At 50.0% G+C, this 20,699-nt stretch overlaps 1 protein-coding gene across 2 annotated transcripts in view; it reads right to left on the bottom strand.

Moving 5' to 3' along the window:
* Positions 1-14,011: 14,011 nt before the first annotated feature.
* The window catches only part of SHB (SH2 domain containing adaptor protein B), a 136,523-nt gene continuing 129,835 nt past the window's right edge, over positions 14,012-20,699 (bottom strand). For both annotated transcript variants that reach the window (XM_086683538.1, XM_086683537.1), the window contains one exon: positions 14,012-14,888. In XM_086683538.1, the coding sequence (XP_086539664.1) occupies positions 14,705-14,888 (184 nt within the window). In that variant the 3' untranslated portion in view covers positions 14,012-14,704. The remainder of the gene's footprint in view (positions 14,889-20,699) is intronic.

Consider the following 20,699-nt stretch of genomic DNA (forward strand, 5'->3'; position numbering starts at 1 on the left):
CCTTGGCGCGAGGCGCGGTGGCCTTGCCGTGCCACGAGAAGCCAGCGCGTTCTCCCGCGTCCAGTCTGGGGGAGGGCCGGTGGGCACTGACAGTTGTGGGTGGCAAGCGCTGAAAGTGCCCGCCTGGCTCCCCTCTGTAGCCTCGGTTAGATTTCATGACACCGTCCCAGGGGCCTTTTGTCAGCTACCGATGCCTCAGGCCACAGAGGAACACCTGTGTATGCTTAACAGATCACGCTTAAACTGTTCCCTCAGACAACCGCAGGTCTCGGATTCTACTGCACCTGGAGATAGGAGGCTTAAGTAGAGTAATAGCCTTGTCACTTCTGGGAGTGACCCTGGACAAGTCACTGGTTCCTAAGCGCCAAATCCCTGTCCGAAAAGTAATGCCTGCCTTGTGTGCATCTTTTGGCTCTTGTAAGAATCACTACGAATTATGACCTGACTCTGACTTGTAAACTGGAAGGCAACACAACAGGTGTGAGGGGTTGGAGGAAACGTGAAAAGTCAGCCAGGAGAGGAGAAGCGCTTCGGGAGGCTGCTGAAATACAAGGGAAGGATGTGGGTTAGTCCAAGAGGCCACTTCCACTGGGTGGAAGCATCAGTCAGGGATTAGCTCTCGGTGGGTGGCTTTCCCTGCCCACTTGTCCAGAGTGCGCTTTGTAACTATCAACTCCAAAATTTTGTCTGGTCTGCTTGAGCTGGCTGTTTAACTGCTGCTTGGGATGTAGGAGACCGTGCCACCTAATTTCAGCAAACTCTTCTGAGATACCTGCTGTGTGCCATTGTTCATGCCCAAGCCCCCTGGGGGAACTTAAAATCTAATGAAGGGTGTAAAAACAAAGGACTCTGGAAATTCTGAAGCAGAGGGCCTTTTCCCCTTGAGAGAGAACTAGGGATGGCTTCAGACGGTTGGAGGTGTTTGAGGTGGGCCTGGGTTGAATGACTGGAATTTGGACTAGTGGAGAAAGTCACAGTAGCAGAAGACCGTAAAGGTCAGGTGGCAGGGTCTGATAGGCAAATCTTGACTGTCAGACACAGGCATTTGGCATCTAATTAGTGCGCGGGGTTAGATTTGGGGCTCCACTGGATGATGACAAGGCCCCACACTAGTTTGAAATGATAAGTCGGGCAACAGTTGGGGCAGGGCATTCAACTCAAAATTCTGTTTGCCCCGTCTTGTGTGAATTTCTGTTCAGATGTATTATTTGAAAAATAAATCAGGCAGGCATCTAGCATTTTCAGAAGCAGAAATAATTCATTTCAGATTAGGATGGAGTTAGTCTCCTGTGGTAAAACCTAAAGAGGAGGAAAAGATTGAAATTAAATAGACAATTGGGGCACAACAGACTCCAAAGAGAGGAAATCCCAGGCCAACAGGAACACCCGTGTCTCGAACTGTGCCAGTGTGTTTCTGTCATGCTGCAGGTCACAGGGCAAGCCTCTACCCCTCCAGGTCTTAGTTCCTGGTCTGAAACCCCTAGGCCCTTGACTGGCTCTTTTGGGGCATATTAAGGTTGGAACTGAAAACACTTTGTTTTCTCAGGAGTCATCACAAAGTTAATGTTTTGGGGGTGCCTGGGTGGCTCAGTCGATCAGGCGTCCAACTTCAGCTCAGGCCATGATCTCACGGTCCATGAGTTCGAGCCCCACGTACAGCTCTGTGCTGACAGCTCAGAGCCTGGAGCCTGCTTCAGATTCTGTGTCTCCCCCCCCCCCGCCCCTCCCCGATTCATGCTCGCTCGCTCACTCTCTCTCAAAAATAAACATTAAAAAAGTAAATAAATAGAGTTAGTGTTTCGTTTCTCAGTCCTCATCTACCCATTTTTTCATTCATTCTTTAGCCTCTTAAACTGTTATCCACACCTCCAGCCTCCATATCAGCTGCCAGATAATATCCTAGGAGGTATTAGAACCCACCTTCGAGAATCAGGTTAAAAACCTCCAATGGTTCTCTCTTGCCTCCCCAATCCGTACAAACTTCTTAACTTGGCGTGAGGACTGTGTTCTGGCCGCTCTGCCTTACAGTCCACCTCACACCCGATGACATTCTGTACTCCAGCCCTGTGCAGTCTCTCAGTGTCTTGCAAATCCTTGGTTCCTTAAGCCTCTTCCCCCCTTTCACCATTGACTCTTCTCCAATTAAACATGTTAACCCTTCAAGGCTCTTTGCCTCCTCAGAAGAGCCTTCTCTGACCAACCCAGGCAAAACTGATGGCTCTTGCCGTTGCTTTCCCATAGCACAAAGTTTGGGGCAGTTCCAAGCCCCTGCTGTATGTTATAATAATTCATGAGTGTGAATCACTTTCCCACTGCCGGCTCACCGGGGCAGGGCTGTCTGCCTTGTTTCTGGCCCTCCAATTCAGTGCTTGGCAAAAAGGGTGTTTGCCCAAGAGGGTCTGGGGTCTTGGGAAAAGGGACATGGGAATGTTGCTGATAGACGATTGCTTAAACACCCTCTGACTCCCCCACCCCTGCCAAATGCTTTCTAGAAAGTTGTCTAGGGCCCTCAGTCTCCATGGACCCTTATATCCACAAAAACAGCTTTACACAATCTGCCAGTGGAGTCTTGGCTACTACGAGCCAAGAAAAGTCACCTGTGGTCATTCCCTAGCAAAGGGCCAGTGACCTTCCTTTCTCTTCAGCTCACATTCCCCAGGCCCCTGCAATCCTCTGGGCCTATCTCGGCCACTCCCCTTCACACCCCCCAGGCTCCAGACACATGGCCAGCCACTGCTAGTTCCCTTCCCTGAACCTGCTGTGTTCTTTTACATACCTCCAAACTGCGTACATTTTGTCCTCTGTGCTTTGAAGGCCCTGCCTGCTTCATGACAGCCCTGTTCACCCTGTACCACTTAGCTTACACAGAGGCTTCTTGAGGCTTTCTCTGACTATGACTTCACTGCCTGATGCTGTGGAGTTCTCCATCTGTGCCGTTAGCCCCCGGGTGGTAGTGGTGGGAAGCCTGGGTGCCCTTGAGTTCATTCAGTCTGTCTGTCCCCACAGCTTGTCTGTGAACTCCTGGACATGCTCATTTCTCCTTCACTCATTTTCAAACCTACATCGATCTAGCAACTCACATGATCTGCATATACCATGCACATAATGGAATCAAAGGCTTTATCCCACAAGTCCATGAGATGGTCTATTCTATTCCATTTATTCATTAATTTATTTTCATGCTGGTGGGGACCCACTAAGTCAGTGAGTCTCAACCTCTGATAATTCTTATGTAATTATATCAGAATTATCTGAGTAGCTTTAAAAACCAAACCAAAAAACCTGAGTGATTCTGCTTTAAAATGGCCCATAGCGGGATGTGGACCTTAGTATGTTTGTTTGGCTTTTGGACCTTAGTATGTTTTAAAATCTCCCCAGGTGTGCTGATGTTGAGACCAGCACCAAATCCTGACTTCTCCAGTGGGGCCTAAAAGTAATAATCACCTGAACTTGGGCCAAACAGCCTATGATCCTGGACCTGCAGCATTGGCATCATCTGGGGGTTGTTACAAATTATTCTTCCTTTTTTTAAAAAAAATTAATGTTTATTTTTTTGAGGGAGAGAGAGCATGAGCAGGGGAGGTGCAGAGAGAGAGACACAAAATCTGAAGCAGGCTCCAGCCTTTGAGCTGTCAGCACAGAGCCCAAAACAGGGCTTGAACTCATGAACCATGAGATCATGACCTGAGCTGAAGTCAGATGCTTAACCCACTGAGACACCCAGGTGCCCCAGAAGTTATGCTGCCTGGCCTGCCCCAGGCCTAGTAAACTAGGATCTGTATTATTGAGATCAAGTGACTGGTATGCACTTTGCAGATTGAAAAGCTAGATTCTACATCCTGGAAGGTTGGTAAATAGATCCCCAGTCCCAAGTCAGACCTACTGCAAAATCAGAATCTCCAGGGGAGCGGCTAATTGGCCTGTGTACATTTAACACAAGACCCAGGTGATTCTTCTCAGGCAATTTTGGGAAACAATAGCTCTAAATGGATATCCTGACCCATGATAGTGACCTAAAGTTTGAAACACCGGGGCTTGCAGGGCTCATGAATGTATGAGTGAAAGAGCATGCAGCCCAGGGGGAAAACTAGGATCCAGCCCTAAGAAGAAACCATCAGTGCTTGAGACCGGCACATACCAAGTGCTAAGAGTGTCCGTAGGAGAGCAAAAATGCACTAGCTGCAATCAGGGAAAGCTACCTGGAAAAGGTGACCCACAAATCATGATTAGGATTTAAACAAGGTAGGCTCCAGAATAAGCATAGGATGGGAGGGAATGTGTAAGGAAGGAGACACTAGGTTTCTGACTCTCCCTGACCTCGCTCCTATCCCCCAACTTTGCCTTTGTCCTAAGCATACCTACAAGCTTATGCCCCCTGGTAGCTCTCAGGGCTCAGAACGGTTGCTGACCTCTGCGTGGCATCATGGGACACCTTACTTGGTATTTAAGTGACACATACTTGTGCAATACAAACACATTTTTATCTAGCAAGGACTGAGTCAATAAAATAACATCAAACATTTGCACAATACTCTGTGGGTATTCCAAGCAGTTACATGATAGTTATTTCTTCGGATTTTCACGTAATTTTTGTGCTCAGAGAAGCCCCGTGACCTGGTTGAGTTTAGTACCTAGTGAAAGGTATGGCTGGGACCCTACCATCCACCATTTTTGAGAACAGAAGCACAGTTGAGTAGTTGGTGCTTAGCCTTTGGGAAAAAGATCTGTGGATGGTGAATGGCAGACTGGCCCTTTACCCAGGATTCTTTGATCATATGATTTCCCTGAGGAACTTGTTACAAATACAGGTTTCCAGGACCCACTGAATCAAGATTTCCAAGAGGAAGGACTTAGGAATTGTACTTTACCGGAGACACAACATGTTGCAAGGTCAGCATACCTGGGTTTCAATCCTAGACCCATCACTTCCTGGTTGTGTACCCGGGGCAAACTTCTCCCCATCTCTGAGCCTCACTATCCCTCTTCAAAAGGACTGGCTTTTGCCCTGGCTGGTGCCCACCTTCTGAGTCCCTGAGAGAGGCTCCCCAGGATGGCTCATTCTCCTTCATGGAGTGGGGTGGGGGGAAAGTAACAATGGAGTTTAAGGACTGGGTCACCCAAAGCTCGAAATGCCACCCTTTTTTCTTGCTCCTGAGAAGGGACTACATAGTCCCCCTTGTATCCTACTCACTGTGGGTCATGACCCTCCTGTGGGGTGAGAGGTACAGAGCATGAGCTCTGGGCAGCCACCACTAAATCTAATTTCTGTGTTTCCTAATATTCCCTTCACCTTCTGATCCTGTTTCTCATCTGTACAGTGGGGATCTCATCAGGGGAAACCAGCGTGTGCACAACATGGGCACACAGAGTAAGCCCACCATCCATGGGGACTTTATAATTATTATATAATTTAACACTTATTGAGCACCTACTATGTGCCAGAGACTCTCCTAGATCCCTGCTTGTGTGGAGTCTACATTCTAGTTACAATCTAGTGGGTGGAGACAGACAGATAATGAACATGATACACGTTTAATATTTAAACAGTAAAAACACTGCATAGATTTGATATTTGAATAACAAAGACAGGGGATGCCTGACTGGCTCAGTTGGTAGAGAACTCTTGACCTCAGAGTCATGAGTTCGAGCCCCATGTTGGGCATGGAGCCTGCTTAATTAAAAACAAACAAACAAATAACAAAGACAATAAACAGATTTCAGTATTGAAGTAAACAACAAATGTGGTAGTGGCTCAGTTGATTGAACATCCCACTCTTGATTTCCACTCAGGTCATGATACCAGGGTCATGGAATTGAGCCCCTGCTTGGGATTCTCTCTCTCTCTCTCTCTCTCTCCCTCCCTCCCTTCCACCCCTCTCCCTCTCTCTCTCAAATTTAAAAAAAAAAAAAAAAAAAAAAAGGTGCCTGGATAGGGGAATGGCAAGAACCACCCTGGACTTCAGTCTGAAGAGGAAAACGATCTTGAGTTCTGCCCCTTACTTCGCAGATGTAGAGCTAGGGCATTTTTACTTTGTAAAATGTACTCCGTTCTCACCTCCTAAAGGAGGCCTTCCCAGAACCCCAGACCCTCTTTCCTTTGAAATTCTGTGGCTGTAACGGCCCCTGCCTTTCCCCTGAAAACTCACCTGATCTGGCTGACATGATCTGAAGGTTGATGAAGGTAAGGCATGCTTAGGGTATTCATTTCACACTGTCATCCCTGCAGTAACCCTGGGGAGGTCACTTCTCACACCATCTTTTTTTCCAAATGTTTGTTTATTTTGGAGAGAAAGCGCAAGCGGGGGAGGAGCAGAGAGAGAGAGAGAGAGAGAGAGAGAGAGAGAGAGAGAGAATCTGAAATGGGCTCTGTGCTGACGGTGGCAGGCTCCAACTCACAAACCAAGAGCTCATGACCTGACCTGAAGTCAGACACTCAACCTACTGAGCCCCCCAGGTGCCCCCTCATGCCATTTTACAGAAGAAGTGGAAGCTTTTTACCCGTTGCCCAGGTCACACAGCCAGAGAGGATGGAATTAGGATGTGAGCCTGGGCCCCTCAATGCTTCTGTAGGGGTGACAGCTATTCCTCTTGTTGTCTGCCTCCCAAACTCCAGGAGGGCAGGACCCCTTCTCAGCCTCTCAGGGTCTCCCATCTCTGGCCCCCAGCCCAGGAAGTCACCTTCACAGGGGCAGAGGGTGAGGAGCTTGCTGGGAGTTATGTCAGGAGCCGGTAGTTAGTGTGACCAACGGTTTCAGTCTGCCTGGGATCACCCCAGTTTGGGCATCCTGGAGAGCTCCACAGTGTCCTGGGCAGATGGGGACCATTGGTCACCTATAAGCAGACCCCAGGCAGCCTCCTGTCCTGCCCCCCGGTGGCCCCATGCCAGAACTCAGGCTGTGTTTCATGAAAGGAAATGGCTTAGCTCATGCCTCACATTTTAGGCAAGTCTAAGTTGCTTAAAGTTCTCTAATGTAACTGGAAGGGTTTAGGGACACTCCCAGACACAACACTGGAAGATACACTTGTCTCTCTAGAAGACGAGAAGCCTTAAAGATGTACCTAGCCTCTGACCAGGAATGCCACTTCTACGAGTTTCTCCTAAGAAAAAGAAATATGGACAGTGATTGTTCTTTTGACAGTGATTTTGGAACAAAGATATTCCCAGCAGAGCTGGTTATACAAAAACACGAATGAGTTAAAATAGAATCTCATGCAGCTAAGAAAACAAAATCATATCACAGATTTAATAACATGAAGACACTATTCTTTTTTTATAAAAATTTATTAATGTTTATTTATTTTTGAGAGAGAGAGACAGAGTGCCAGTGGAGGAGGGGCAGAGAGAGAGGAAGACACAGAATCTGAAGCAGGCTCCAGGCTCCGAGCTGTCAGCACAGAGCTGGATGTGGGGCTCGGAACCCACAGACCTCACAAGATCATGACCTGAGCTGAAGTCAGATGCTTAACCGACTGAGCCACCCAGGCGCCCCATGAAGACATTATTTTAAATAGAAAATGAAGCATAAAACTATATAAACACAACATGAACCCAATTTTATTTATGAGGCGCTTGGCTGGCTCAGTTGGAAAAGCAGGCAACTCTGGATCTCTAGGTCATGAGTTTGAGCCCTACGTTGGATGTAGAGAATACTTAATGAATCAAAAAACCAAAAAGAAAAAATAATACAATGTATGCAATCTAAGTTTAGATTTATACTTTGATGGATGCTTAAAGAAAATGTGGTATGTGAATGCAATGGAACATTATTTAGCCATAAAAAGAAAATATATTCTGCCATTTTGACAACATGGATGGACCGTAAAGGCATTATGCTAAGTGAAATGTCAGGCAGAGAAAGACAAATACTGCATGACCTCACTTATATTTGGAAACTAAAATAAGCCAACTCCTAGAAACAGAGAGGAGATGGTGGTTGCCAGGGGCTGAGGGATGAAGCCAAATGTGGAGGTGTTGGTCAAAGGGTACAAATTTCCAGCTGTAAAATGAGTAACTTCTGGGGAAATAATAGTCAGCATTGTGACTATAGTTAATAATACTGTATAATATACTTGAAAATAGCTAAGAGAGATCTTAAATGTTCTTATTATACACATATGTGATATTTCTGATCACAAATGATAAAATTTGTCATTATATGAAGTGATGGATATGTTAACTAATCTAATTGTGGTAATCACTTCCCAATATATACATGTGTCAAATCATCACACTTTAAAATTACAGTGTTATATGGCAACTGTACATCAATAAAGCTGGAAAAGAATTATATGTATGCACAGAAAAAACACTAAGATGATACTTCAGAATGTTCACAGTGCTTTTCTTTGCCTTTAGGGTGATTTTGATTTTCTTCTTTACATTTTCCTGAAATATAAATCTAGTTCAGTGAGTAAATGTTGTTATTGGAAAGTCAGTAATGTAAAAAAAAAAAAATACTGCATAAAATTGTTCTGTACTGAGCTGTTCTAACTCTGCCTGACCTTCTTTCTCAGTTGGCATGAATTAGTGGGGCTTTAGAGTGGGAGGTAGTTGAGAGAGCACTGCACTGGGAATCAGAGGAAGCCTCCTTCCCTGCTCTTGATTACTCCTGGTTCCTCTCCTTGGGATGTGCTTACTCCCTGCATATAATGCCCAGCTCAATTGTCATTTCCTCTGCTAGCCATACCTCTGCTACAACACCCATCACCCACCACTCTGCTGGCACGCTATTTATTTACATGCCTGCCTATTCCTTTTCTGGGCCTGTTTTCTCTTTCTATAACAAGAGCTGTCTTCCTCTCCCCCTGGGCCTGGCTGCAATGCTGAAGGTAACCACATGAGGGCGCCAGAACCACACTGGTGACATCCTGCCGCCCAGTCAGACCAAGGCCCCTTCCAAAATCGTCTCCTAGAGAGGACACCAATCACTGCATGTCTGGGATGCTCCCACTCAGGAGGGAGCCAGCGAGAAAGAGTTGGATTATAAACTCTGTCCGAGAAGAATCCCCTCCTCCACCCCAGTCTTCCCAGAGCTACACTGGCCAAGGTGACCCTCTGAACCGGTCCCCCTCAAGCACCTGAGGCATATTAAGATGGAATTGCTGTATAACTTTGAGCAAGTCCCTGTCCCTCTCTGGGCCTCAGTTTCCACCCTGCACTGTTGGGTTTCTGTGCAGGGATGCCATGGGGGCAGGCGTCTGGCCGCTCACTGCTTCCTGTCGGCTATGGTTGAAGATGTTTCCTGTGCCCAGCTTCCTGCTTCAGGTCACCAGCTTGTCATGGACGCTTTTATACACTCAATGTTTGTTAAATTGAGCTGAAACAGAAATGAAACCCTCCCTAGAACATAACATAGATTAGAGACGACCACCAGAGACATTTCCTCCTTGCCCTTCTGGAAATTCCTGGTTGCAGAGCACTGGCATTGCCCTTGTCCCGGTACTGGGTGCGCGCGCACACACGTGTGTGTGTGTGTGTGTGTGTGTGTGTGTGTGTGTGTGTGTGTGGTGTGGTCATGGAGTGTGCTCTGAGGGGCTTGGGATTGGGAGATGGAGGAGTGGATTTGGGGTCATTGCAGTATGGAAGGGGAGAGGAGAACCAAAGCTTGAATCCTTGGGGCTGTGGGGGAGGAAGGAGCCTGCTGGGGGCAAAAGGTCACGCTCTTGGGAGAGAGGAGGAGGAGACGCAGTGAGTTCCTCCATGGTGAGGTGGGGGTCAGGGGTCACTTCATAGCAGGCTTCCTGGAGTGCTGCAGGGGACCTAGTGCAAACTCAGGTGCTGATCTGTGTGTGTGAGGGTGGACTTGGGCTGCAGATCTTCCCCCACCCTTCCTACCTCAGGCCGTGCGATGACGTCATTCATGATGATAGCGTGAGGGCAAATGATAGAGACCCTGAGCCTCTCCTTTGGTAATCACCCCTCCAGGAAACAGGGGGCCAGCACCTCCTCAAGTCTTCAGGGAATTGCTTTCTGGCTGGAGAAGGTGAACACCTCTCCTCTTGCCCTGCTCTGTTCTTTTGCCTCCACAGGATGAAGCCCTTAGAGACCCAGCAGCCTTGCCATTTCCACCATACCACACCTGTTCCACTCTCCCTGATGAACCCAGCACCTGTTACTCTGCCTGGAACACCCAGCTCTCATCCTTCAAGGTCATTTTCCTGAACACAGCAGGCAGATTCAATTCCCCCATCTGGGCCCCCTCAGCTGCTGGCCCCCTCCCGGCCCGGTCCCCACCCCCATCCCCCCACCCCCCCATTACACCAAGTGTAGCTACCTGTTTGTTTCATCCCACACTGGAAACTTCCTGAGGGCAGGGGCTGGGTCTCATTCTCCTGTGTATCCAACAGGTCGGAGGACCAGGAGGCTCTCAACAAATGTCTGCTGAACAAATTAATTTGTTTTCATTTAACGAACTCATTAGGGGTCTATCTTCCTCTTAACTGGGAAGCAGGAGGTTCCTGTAACAATCCACCTTTGGGAGATGATGGCAGAACCTCAGCCTCTGTAAACAAAAGGCAATCAAACTAGATTTCACTGTTGCGTTTTAAAGAAATAACACAGGTGTGCTCAGTGAGGTACATTTCCACAAGACAACTCTATGTTAAAACTTCACATTAAATATACATTATCATACAGCTTATCACACAGAATTAGAGCTTTACAGGACACTTTGTTAACAGTAGGCGGCTGGCATGGGCTCTTGGCAGTAACACACAGCTCTGAAGCGAGGGGAAGGATAGGCTGAGGGCTGCCACCCGTGCCCAGGAGGCACCTGAGTGGGTCTCTGTGGGGTTCTGGAAGGTGCTCCTGCAGCTAAGGTTCTGGACTGTGCTGGCTCCCTCTGGACACTTGGTCCATTTGGTCTTTGCTGGTAACTGATTCTGGAAGGGTGAAGAGACAAACGTGGCAGCTTGCTGGATGGCTGCCTGATCCATCCAGTATGCTTCATGGGCACCCACGGGCCAACTCCAAATGCCAGCCTGCCCCGTCTGCTGGCTTTCTGCACGTACTGTCCCTAGAGTCTGTGAGAGTGAATGGTAAGCCTGACCGTTGTCCCTGTGAGGCCCTTGGTCAAGTGACATTAACCACCTTTGAGTGTCCTGGAGAGCTGGCCAGAGCTTGGGGTTAAAATCTTAAAGGGCAGGGGACAACCTAGGGGGCTTAGTCGGTTAAGTGGCCAACTCTTGGTTTCTGCTCAGGTCACGATCCTGCAGTTCCTGAGTTGGAGCCCCACGTTGGGCTCTGTGCTGACAGCATGGAGCCTGCTTGGTATTCTCGCTCTCCCTCTCTCTTTGCCCCTCCCCTGCTCTATCTCAAGAATAAACATTAAAAAGATTATTTTTAAAATCTTAAAAGGGGAATCTCCAGGTCCTGTGACTGTAGTAGAAGCAGAATGCCTGCCAAGAGCTCTACTCATTGGCATGAGGCCCTTGCCGAAAGCTAGGTCAGGATCCCCTCTGCTCAATCACTAGCCACAGAGGGGCACCAGCCCTGAGCTGCTCTGCGAGGGGTTGTACAGCTCTGCTTGAATTGGCCCAGCCTTCCTGGAGACCCAGACTCTTTCAGCATTGTCCTTAGAAAGGCTGCTCCCTGAGCCTTTCTCCTGACAGGCAGGTGGGCTCTCTCTCCCCACAAAGCTTCTTTCTTTCTGTGGCCACCATCTTGTTGGGGAGGGGGGTTTGCCAAAAAGGTCCTTGACTCCTCAGTGCTCAAGGACAGAGCTACTGAAGTGGTTGGGGCATTATGGTCAATAATGAGGCCAGCAAAGAAGGGAAAGAAAGGAAGAAAAAAAAAACACCACACAACAAAACAGTCCAGTGGCTCTGAGCAATGGGGCCTGTTAGTGGCTGGAGGTAGTGTTCTGAGGCAAAATGCTGAGGGCAAGATATTGTGTAGCAGGGAGCTTTTTTTTTTCCCCCCTCAAAGAAACCCAGCTCATTTTTTTCCATTAATTGGCAGCAGATGAAAAAAAAAAAAAAGCCAAAACAAAAACCAAACCAATGCCAGTAACCTGAATGTGAGTGTTTCTGAAAGGGAAAAGCCGTTTCAATTGTTAGATATCCAAGAAAACATGAATACACACCGACAGAGGAAATGGTCACAATTAGAGGAAGAAGAGGGAGAGGTTCGTAAAATTAAGGCAAAAATTCCTTTTAGCAGCTCCCATCCTGTAAGCTGGCTCCTCTGCCGGCCTCTGTCCCTAAGGGCAGCTGGGGGTTGGGCCTCCTGGGGAAACTTCAGGAAGACGGAGGGAGGGCCCAGGAATCCCTTAAAAGAGCAAAGGCAACAGCAAAACAACCTAGTTCCTCCTCAGACAGGCACAGAGCCTTTCCTGAGGAGGAATTTGTTGTGGAAGATTGTCTACTGGGAAGGCTCACACAGCTTCTGGATGTCCCAGCCTGCAGCCTCGGAAGTGGAAGTGCCCCGTGGGCATCTGGGCTTGCTCAGGGGGGAGAAAGCTAATGCAGTCTCACCCCACCCAGCTTGAGGGCCTGCTCCCACAGCCCCAACCTCTAAGTGGATCCTTGGGGTCCAGTCTCCTTTGGCACTTCTGTTTGGACAAGTGCCAATTCCTCACTCATTTTCTCATTCACAAAAAAAAAAAAAGAGAGAGAAAGAGAAAGGGGGGTGGGGGGAATGTGAATCACTCCAGGTACTCTTTTGCTTCAAAGGACGTTTGGGAAAATGCACAACAGGCAAAAGGTCAGGACAGAGTCAGGCCATGGCCTAAGTGGTAATCATGAGGCAGCTCAGGCTGTGGGATCTGCAGGTGGGAGAGGTTTTTTTTGGGGGGGGGGGTGGTTGTGGCTGGTAGGATGACCCGAGGTGGACTGAGCAGAAAGACCGGTTGCTAAGGAAACAGCTTTGGCCACAAACCTGGGAAATCCACAGCAGCACCCTAAAGAGGCACAGCTTTTAGTCCTGCTCTGCCTGGTTTGACAGGCAGCAGCCGCAAGTCCTTTTTCTTTGCTGGGCCTCTGAGACCACATCTGAACAGTGAGCCTGAAGCATCTCTGAAGCCTGGGCAGTGCTGAATGTCTAGAACTGCTGGTGATGTTCGAACTCAGCCCCTTGTGCTGGGGATGACGGTCACCAAGCTTCCACTCCATTCAGACAAGCTGGGCAGGCAGGAAGACGTGTGCTTGAAGGCACTGAAACTCAAAACTCAGGCCGTATTTGGATCCTTGCATGTCCTTCAGCAGATGGAAGCCGTTATCTGTCATGCTGCTGGGTGGGATTCTTCTATGTCTTCCACCAGCATTTAACCATAGCGTGGTGGTGGGTGAGTGGGAGGGAAAGGAGGAGGAACCAAGTAAAAGCAACCTCACAACCTTAGGAGCCTGACCTGAAGGTGTGGTGAGCATCCCTGCTCCAGTCAAGGGCAGAGGCAAGATGGAGGTGAACCGTGGGAACGTGTGTGTTATCTGCGGGGAAGCAGTGTGGATGGACGACCAAGAGAACTCCACGTCCCCCTGAGAGGTTAGGATTTGTTTTCCCTCAGGAGCAGGGTTAACAGTGAGGCCACGGACAGCCAAAGCACTGGCCATGGAGGCTGCCAATCTGGACTCAAGAAGCCTCTTTCGCTTACAAGCTGTGTGACATAGCGCAGATTACTTTCCCTCTCTGTGCCGCCTTTTCCCCACATTAAATGCCTCACGGGGTGGCGCTGACCAGATAATGGGAGAGCCCTTTGTAGACTGCTGGGTGCTCTGCACAGACTTGCCATCACTGGGCTGCTATAGGCGGAAGGGAGAGCTTGGGTGGTGGGTCAACACTTGAGGCTACCATTGCTGGAGCCGGAACTCAGGGCCTTGCTGCACCATCCTGAGGTTGGCTCTCAGGCGGGCAAAGAAAACCCCTCTCTGCTTCCTTCCCTCCCTGGGGCCTGTCGTACCACACACGCCCAGAGTCACACCTTGCTCTGGGAACGAAACCAGCAGGTAAACACTGCCCTCCTCAGAGACCCTCTGTGGTATATATACGTACATATAAAAAAAAGGGATAAGAATATGTATTAAATGACTATTTTATTTACACACCCTATTCATAAATAATTGAATCCTCTTTGTGACTGCACAATGATTCCTTGAAGATCTCCTAGTGATTACACTGAGTGACTAACAGTGGATTTAGCGGGCTTACTCACATCTGTGTGTGACCATGCTCTCTCGTGTATGTGTTCACACTCACACATACACACACACCACAGGGGAAGCCAGACTCCTGGGGCTTTCTGGGCTCTCAGAGCACCCGCATTTGTCTCCCAGCACCAGCGGGGGCCCTGGTGGGAAAACCGTAGTGCCCCCACCCCCCACCCCCACAGGTGTGAATTCGTGACAGCTGGAGAACAAAGAGCTGCAACCCGGGAGCTCCCGCCCCGCCCCTCGCCCCTCCGGAGCTGCTCTCCTTTGTTCATCCTGGAAGGCATCTCTTTGGATTTGCAAATATTTTAATTCACAGAAACTCAAGGAGGGGGCGGGGGTGGGGGCTGGGGTGGCGTGTTGGCTGTCCTTCTGTCTTTGTCCAGGCTTTCTCCAGCCCCCGTAAGTGGCAACAGCATTCTAGAGACATGCAGTGGTGTGCTAGTACCATACACACGACACAAATTGGACCCCGCCTGCAACAGCGGCGGGGCTGGTGGGCGGGGGCCTCCAGCTCCTCCAAGTCTGGGCCCCGTCACAGAGCAGGGTGGGGCTTGTCCGCTCAGAGGGTCCGCACAGCCACAGGGTAGAGGAGGGACAAGTGCTCAGCCCCTTTGATGGGCAGCTTTCTGGTGGTATAGTAGTGGATGACTTCTGGGACACTGTCGAATGGGGGACTGTTCTGACCCAGAACGTACTTCTCTTTGGTTTTGGCCAGTTTCATGTGCATAAAGCCCTGGTTGCTCCTGTGAACAAAACACGGAGGTTATTATTAGGATCTGCAGTGACAAAGGCTGAAACAGCCATGCTGCTCAGGCCCAAGTGAAACGCAGCTGCACCCCAGAGCTCCCCCAAGCCCAGCATAGACCAGGAACCAGCAGCAAACACTGCTGGAGAGTCTTTAGGATCTTGAGAGCTTTTGAAAGGCTTCCTCAGGAAAACAAGCCCCCAGACTTGGCTCCTCTTATTGCTGACACAGACAAGTTTTTAGGCTGTGTGTGCCAGGCGAAAAGTATGATTAAGTCCCCAGTGCCCTGGCAAGTGTGCGGGGCAGGTCTCATCACCCCCAGTTTACAGGTGAGAAAACAGTGTAGCAGGGATGACAGGTGAGCTGTTTTCCAAAAATTGATGCTCTCCCTTCCATACTACTTTATTGCCACTAGGAAGGGGCTGCCCAGCCAGGGACTACATTTCCCAGCCTCCCTTGCAGCCTCTGTAAACATGTGACTAGTTTTAGCCAAGGGAATGTCCGGGGTATGTGTGTTCTTCCCCAGCTCTGCCCCCTTGCAGGCACTCCCTTCTCTGTGCATCTTCCCTCTGTTCAGTGAACTCTGCCTCCTCCTCCAAGGCCCAACCTGAGTGTTTCTTCTGCTGGGAAGTCTTCCAGGCTACCACAAGCAGAGCTCCTTCCTTCCTCTGACAGCACCGAGCATACTCGTGCCTCCATCACTTGCTTCCTTGAATTGCAATTACTTCTCCATCTTCCCAACTCCCCCTGAGAGCTCCACAGATCAGGGCCTGGTCCCTGGACACACCATGCATGGTATCTGCTGAAAAGGGCAGTGGGTGGGTCCCTTGGAGATCAGAGTAGAACCCTGGACCCCGTGCCCCTTGCAGCCCCGTGCCCCTACACCAGCATACACTGGCTGGGGCACAGATCTCAGATGGCAATGGCCATGCTGCTTCCACCTGGCCCTAGTACCTGGCCCTGGTCCTCCCACCTTCCACCCAGGTCTCTGGCCATATCAGATCACTCACTCCTCTGTCAAATCTGCCTTTGCCCAAGCTGCCTTTTCCCTGACCACTCAGCTCTAAGCCTGGCCTTTTATGATTTTGCTGCCAAACCTGTAGATGCTTGGTTTCCAAAGCACAGTCCAATTTATCTCACATTTGTCACTTAGTGAGAAAGCTGGCACTCTGACCTCTTGCTGCCTTCTCTAGAGTCTGTCCCTTGGCACTGATAACTTGTGACCAGCCCCAGGGGCCTTGCTTCTGGGAGACCAAGGCCCAGCCCCTGGCGAGGCTGAGCTCCAAGTGAACGCAAATTTGCAACATTCTGAGCTTCAGTTCTTGTTGCTCCGACTGCTCCCACAGGGGCACTGGAGGGCTTACCACGTCTCTTCCAGTCAGGACTGGGCTCCCCGCGCTCACGGACACCCGCTCTGTTAATGCATCAATTTGGACTCCAGCACCATTTTCAAATGGCAGAGCAAATGTTTAATGAAGTGCGGGCACTGAGCAATACATCTGCTCATAATAATGTATTTAGAGATGTCACCCTCAGCTTAAAGGAAATCGTTCGGAGAGCAATTATGTTTCTAGAGAGAATAATTCCTGTAAAGAACTAAAATTTAAATCAAGATTTTTTAAGGCTGACAATGTTCTAATTACAGAGCCTGTGGCAAGTTCTGCTCCTCAGCGAAGGGTCATTTCATTGGAGAATTGCCTCGACACATCTGAGAAGCAGGAGGCGCACTTGCTTAAGCTGTTAGAAAGGGAACGGGGTGTGCAGTAAGTGAGAAAACGTACAACCCCATTTAAGCAAAGACTAGCTACCCACCACACGGGAGAGATCACGAATCTGTGCCGGCCTGGATAGGGTGGTAACTGCTTGAATGAAGTGCTGAGATTGTGTGGCTAAGGAAACTAGGACTAGTTAAAAAGCTCTGCGCACTGAGGCCATGAGCTCAGCTCTGCCTGGACAAAGGGTGGGGGCGGGGGGGGGGGCGGAGCACCGGCTGGAGCTGCAGGTGAGTGAGGGAGCAGAGGGCGTGTAGCCTCGGACAGTCATGCTCCTCTTTGTGAGTGGAGTGGGGTGATGTTTTGGGTGCCAGACCACAGATCTGTGGCTGGGGTGCAGAGCATACGATGTGGAAGACTGGATCACAGCAGCTATAGCTGTGAGCCAGGCCAGAATGCCAAAGCTGTGCTGGCAACACAGAAAGGAAGTGGCAGGAGGAGCTGATTTACTTTTTAAGGAGGTGAAGAGAAGTAACTCATATGGTTTAATGGGACGTTTTTATAGTGGTTGTTCTTAAAACACCCAGCAAGGGAAGTGGCAGGGATGGTGAGAACAGCTGACGGGACCAGAGGGAGAGAAGGCCCCTCTGTTCCCAGGCCACAGGTTCGGAATGGCCACCAGGTTATCAGAAACTCCACAATGATGCCTCCTCCTCAACAGACACAGGTGAGGCAGGGCAGCTGTTAGCACCTCCCTGAAGTGCCTCTGGCACATGTATTTCAGTAGACACAGGTTTGTAACTGAGCTAGGCTGTGCCGAGCGGGGCAGGCCAGTCACAAAACTCAGACCATGGCAGAGGACTCAGGCCCTATGACCGCCCAGTCCAAGGCATGACCATCCCCTGGTAGAGGGATAAAGGCCCACGAGCTGGCTCCCACATCAGGAGCCCCCAGCAGGAGCGGCCCTTCCCCTTGGGCTCAAGCACTGCACTCCGTGGTTCTCTGGACCTGAGGTGGTCCTTTGGCGGTGGTGGGTTCTGTCCTTGGCACCACTGGATCTGTGGGGAGGCTAACCGGATGACCTTTGAGGGTGCTTCTGGGCCTAAGGTCCTGGATTCCATGTGTGTAAGCATAAGCTCTTGCCCCCTTGTGAGGACTTCTCGCAGGAAGGGGCCTGGAGGCAGCCTCATGCCCCATTCCACTGCTGCCCACAGCCCCCAGTCTTTATTCTCACGGGGCACTGATCATAATGGTCTTCACAGCCAATGTTTCCCAGGCACTTCCTGTGATTCAGGCTATGTGCCAAGTCCTGAGGCTCAGTCAGGTGGCCGACCCAAGGTCACACAGCAATCAGCGGTGGTGCTGCTTCCCTCCCTGGTGGGCCTTTCCCAGGGTCCATGCTCCTGACTCAGTACCATCCAGCTCCAGGAGAGAATCCCACTTAGCCCTCAACACTCCGTATGAGGCCAGGTAAGGTGGCAGGGGAGAGACGTTAGACCCTGTGCAAGGGACTCTTTGACTCTGGCCTCGGTCCCTAGGTACTTACCCTACAGGGCTGATGGTGGGCCAGAGACAGCACAGGGCTGGCATGGAAAGGTCATCTCAGGCACTGGGGATGGCTTGTCCTGACTGCTAAAGGCCCCAACTATGGAGACCCGTCACATGGGGTTGGCAGGCCCTGAGAGGTGAGCTTGCTTTTTGAAACAATCTGTCAAACTCTGACTCACGAATAGGTCAGGTAAAACCTTGTCAACACACACCCAAGAGATGCGTAATATATCCTGATAATATATCCTGATGGGTCACAAGGTCCCAATGAATGAGATGCTACTTTACAACAGCTGAAGATTTAAAAACAACTGTGAAGCGGCGCCTGGGTGGCTCGGTTGGTTAAGCATCTGACTTCAGCTCAGGTCATGATCTCACGGTTTGTGGGTTCAAGCCCTGCGTCGGGCTCTGTACTGAGAGCTCAGGGCCTGGAGCCTGCTTCCGATTCTGTGTCTCCCTCTCCCTCTGCCCCTCCCCTGCTCATGCTCTGGCTCTCCCTCTCTCTCAAAAACAAATAAACATTAAAAAAATTTTTTTAAATAAAAAATATAAAAAAAATAAAAACAACTGTGAAGGGATGGCTTTAATGACTCCCAACTCAATTCAGAAGACAACTAGCATAAGAAGAGAAAAAAAATTAGAATTTCTAGCAAGAAAAGAGGGTGCATCAGATAATCAGCATGCCCAGGGGTGCTGTGGATGCTCTGGACAGAGCTTTTCTTGGGGCGCCTTGGAGGACTGAGGTGGGAGAGAACAACACTCTGGGCCAAGGCACACGGCAAGGTGGGCTTTGGCTGAAGCCAGAACCCGGAGCTCTTTGCCTCCAGGGCCAGGTGGGCCAGGTCCCCGGCCACGCCACCTCGCCATCATCACTTCTGGGAGGGCCTTGGTCCCCAGGGAGCTTGGACAGGCTGCGGCCGCCCGCGAGGCTCCTGTGTCAGGCCTGTCTCCTTTGATAGGACATCTTGCGAGAGCAAAGTCACAATTAAGGGTGTCTCCGGTGGGTGACCTGTCTAATGAGTCATGTAAGGCTGGCGGAGGCTGGGGGTGCTGGGGCTGTCACTGCGTTTAGATCCCTCATTATCATCACAAAAAGCACCTCCTCATCACCAGGATTATCAAACGTGCCTGGTGTGCCGGGCCTAATAACAGGCCCTACCTCGTCTCATAATCATGGGCTTTAATAAAACATCACTCAGCCCGCAGCTGCCGGCCCAAGCAGGGTACAAGGCCTCACCTCTCGCTTTTAGACCTAATTGCTTGATGCATATTTCATGAAGAATCCTGAGTAATAGTTATGTTAAATCGCTTCTTTTCATGATGAAATGACTTAAAAATACTTGCATATAATATTTATGCAGGAGGAGGCAAGGAAATTGCCTTTGGGGACTATCGCGTAGAACCTCGTTACGGGAATCCACACACAGCAAGGATCTCTGGTCCACCTCTACTAAAAGGTGGTTGGGGAACTGCTCTCTTGACGGAGATGCCCCAGAACACTGTCTCTCGGCTCAAAACCATCCATGGCTCCCCATGGCCACTGCACAACGAATGCCACCTGCACTGTTCAAACCCCACTGTGCACCAGGCAGGGAGCTGAACTGTTGCTACATATTATCGCATGGAAGCCCACAGCAATGCTGCTAAGCTGGTAGAACTACCACTGTTTACGGATGGGAAACTGATGCTAGCGAGGTTGAGTGCCAAGTCCCATCGCACATGGTGGGGCTAGGATTTCACTATAGCTGTCTGATTCTTCAGCCTCATTTTCTCCTGCTCAGCCACCTAACCAGATGGATCCAGGTGTCTAGGTGGGCCTTTGGACTCTTTCTGTCCTGAGACATGGCTTCCTTGTAGCTCTGTGATTTCCTGAGGTCAAGGATCCTGTCTGTTCAGGGGAGCCTGGGTAGCTCAGTCAAACGTCCGACTCTTGGTCTTAGCTCTGGTCATGATCTCATGGGTTCTTGAGTTCGAGCCCTGCATCAGGCTACACGATGTCAGTGTGGAGCCTGCTCAGGATTCTCTCTCTCTGTCCCTCCCCTGCTCATGCTCTCTCTCTGTCAGAATAAATAAACTTAAAAAAAAAAAAAAAAAAGAATCCTGTCTGTTCACTGTGACATTTCTCAGTAGGCCAAGCCTTACTTTCTCTGGGCTCTCAGCATAAGCCTGGCCCACAGCTGGGCACTTGGTCCATCTGTCCATCATCCATCCGTCCATCCAACCATCAGCTATCTGGTGAGGGTCTGCCCTGAGCCAGCAATGAGGCCCCACACAACCTCCTCTCTGGTTTATAAGCTCCCAAGGGCAGGTTGGTGGCTGTTGTACCCTGTCCCTTAGTGTGGCCCAGCCAGGGTAGAAGCCACTTCCTCCAAGGTCAGATACAGTAGCTGCTCTGTCTGGATAGCCCTGGTCCTAGGACAGCCAGTGAGGACCAGCTGAGCAAGCTTAGTGAGGGGTAGAGTCATGAGGAGCACCCAGAGGGTCACCCCTTTAGGGGGTACAAAGTCTTGCATCTCTCAAGTCAAAAGACAAGTCTTGCCTGAGGGAGG

This window comes from Puma concolor, chromosome D4 (genome assembly GCF_028749965.1).
Source record: "Puma concolor isolate L17-30 chromosome D4, mPumCon1.1.hap2, whole genome shotgun sequence".
NCBI classification, from domain to species: domain Eukaryota; kingdom Metazoa; phylum Chordata; class Mammalia; order Carnivora; family Felidae; genus Puma; species Puma concolor.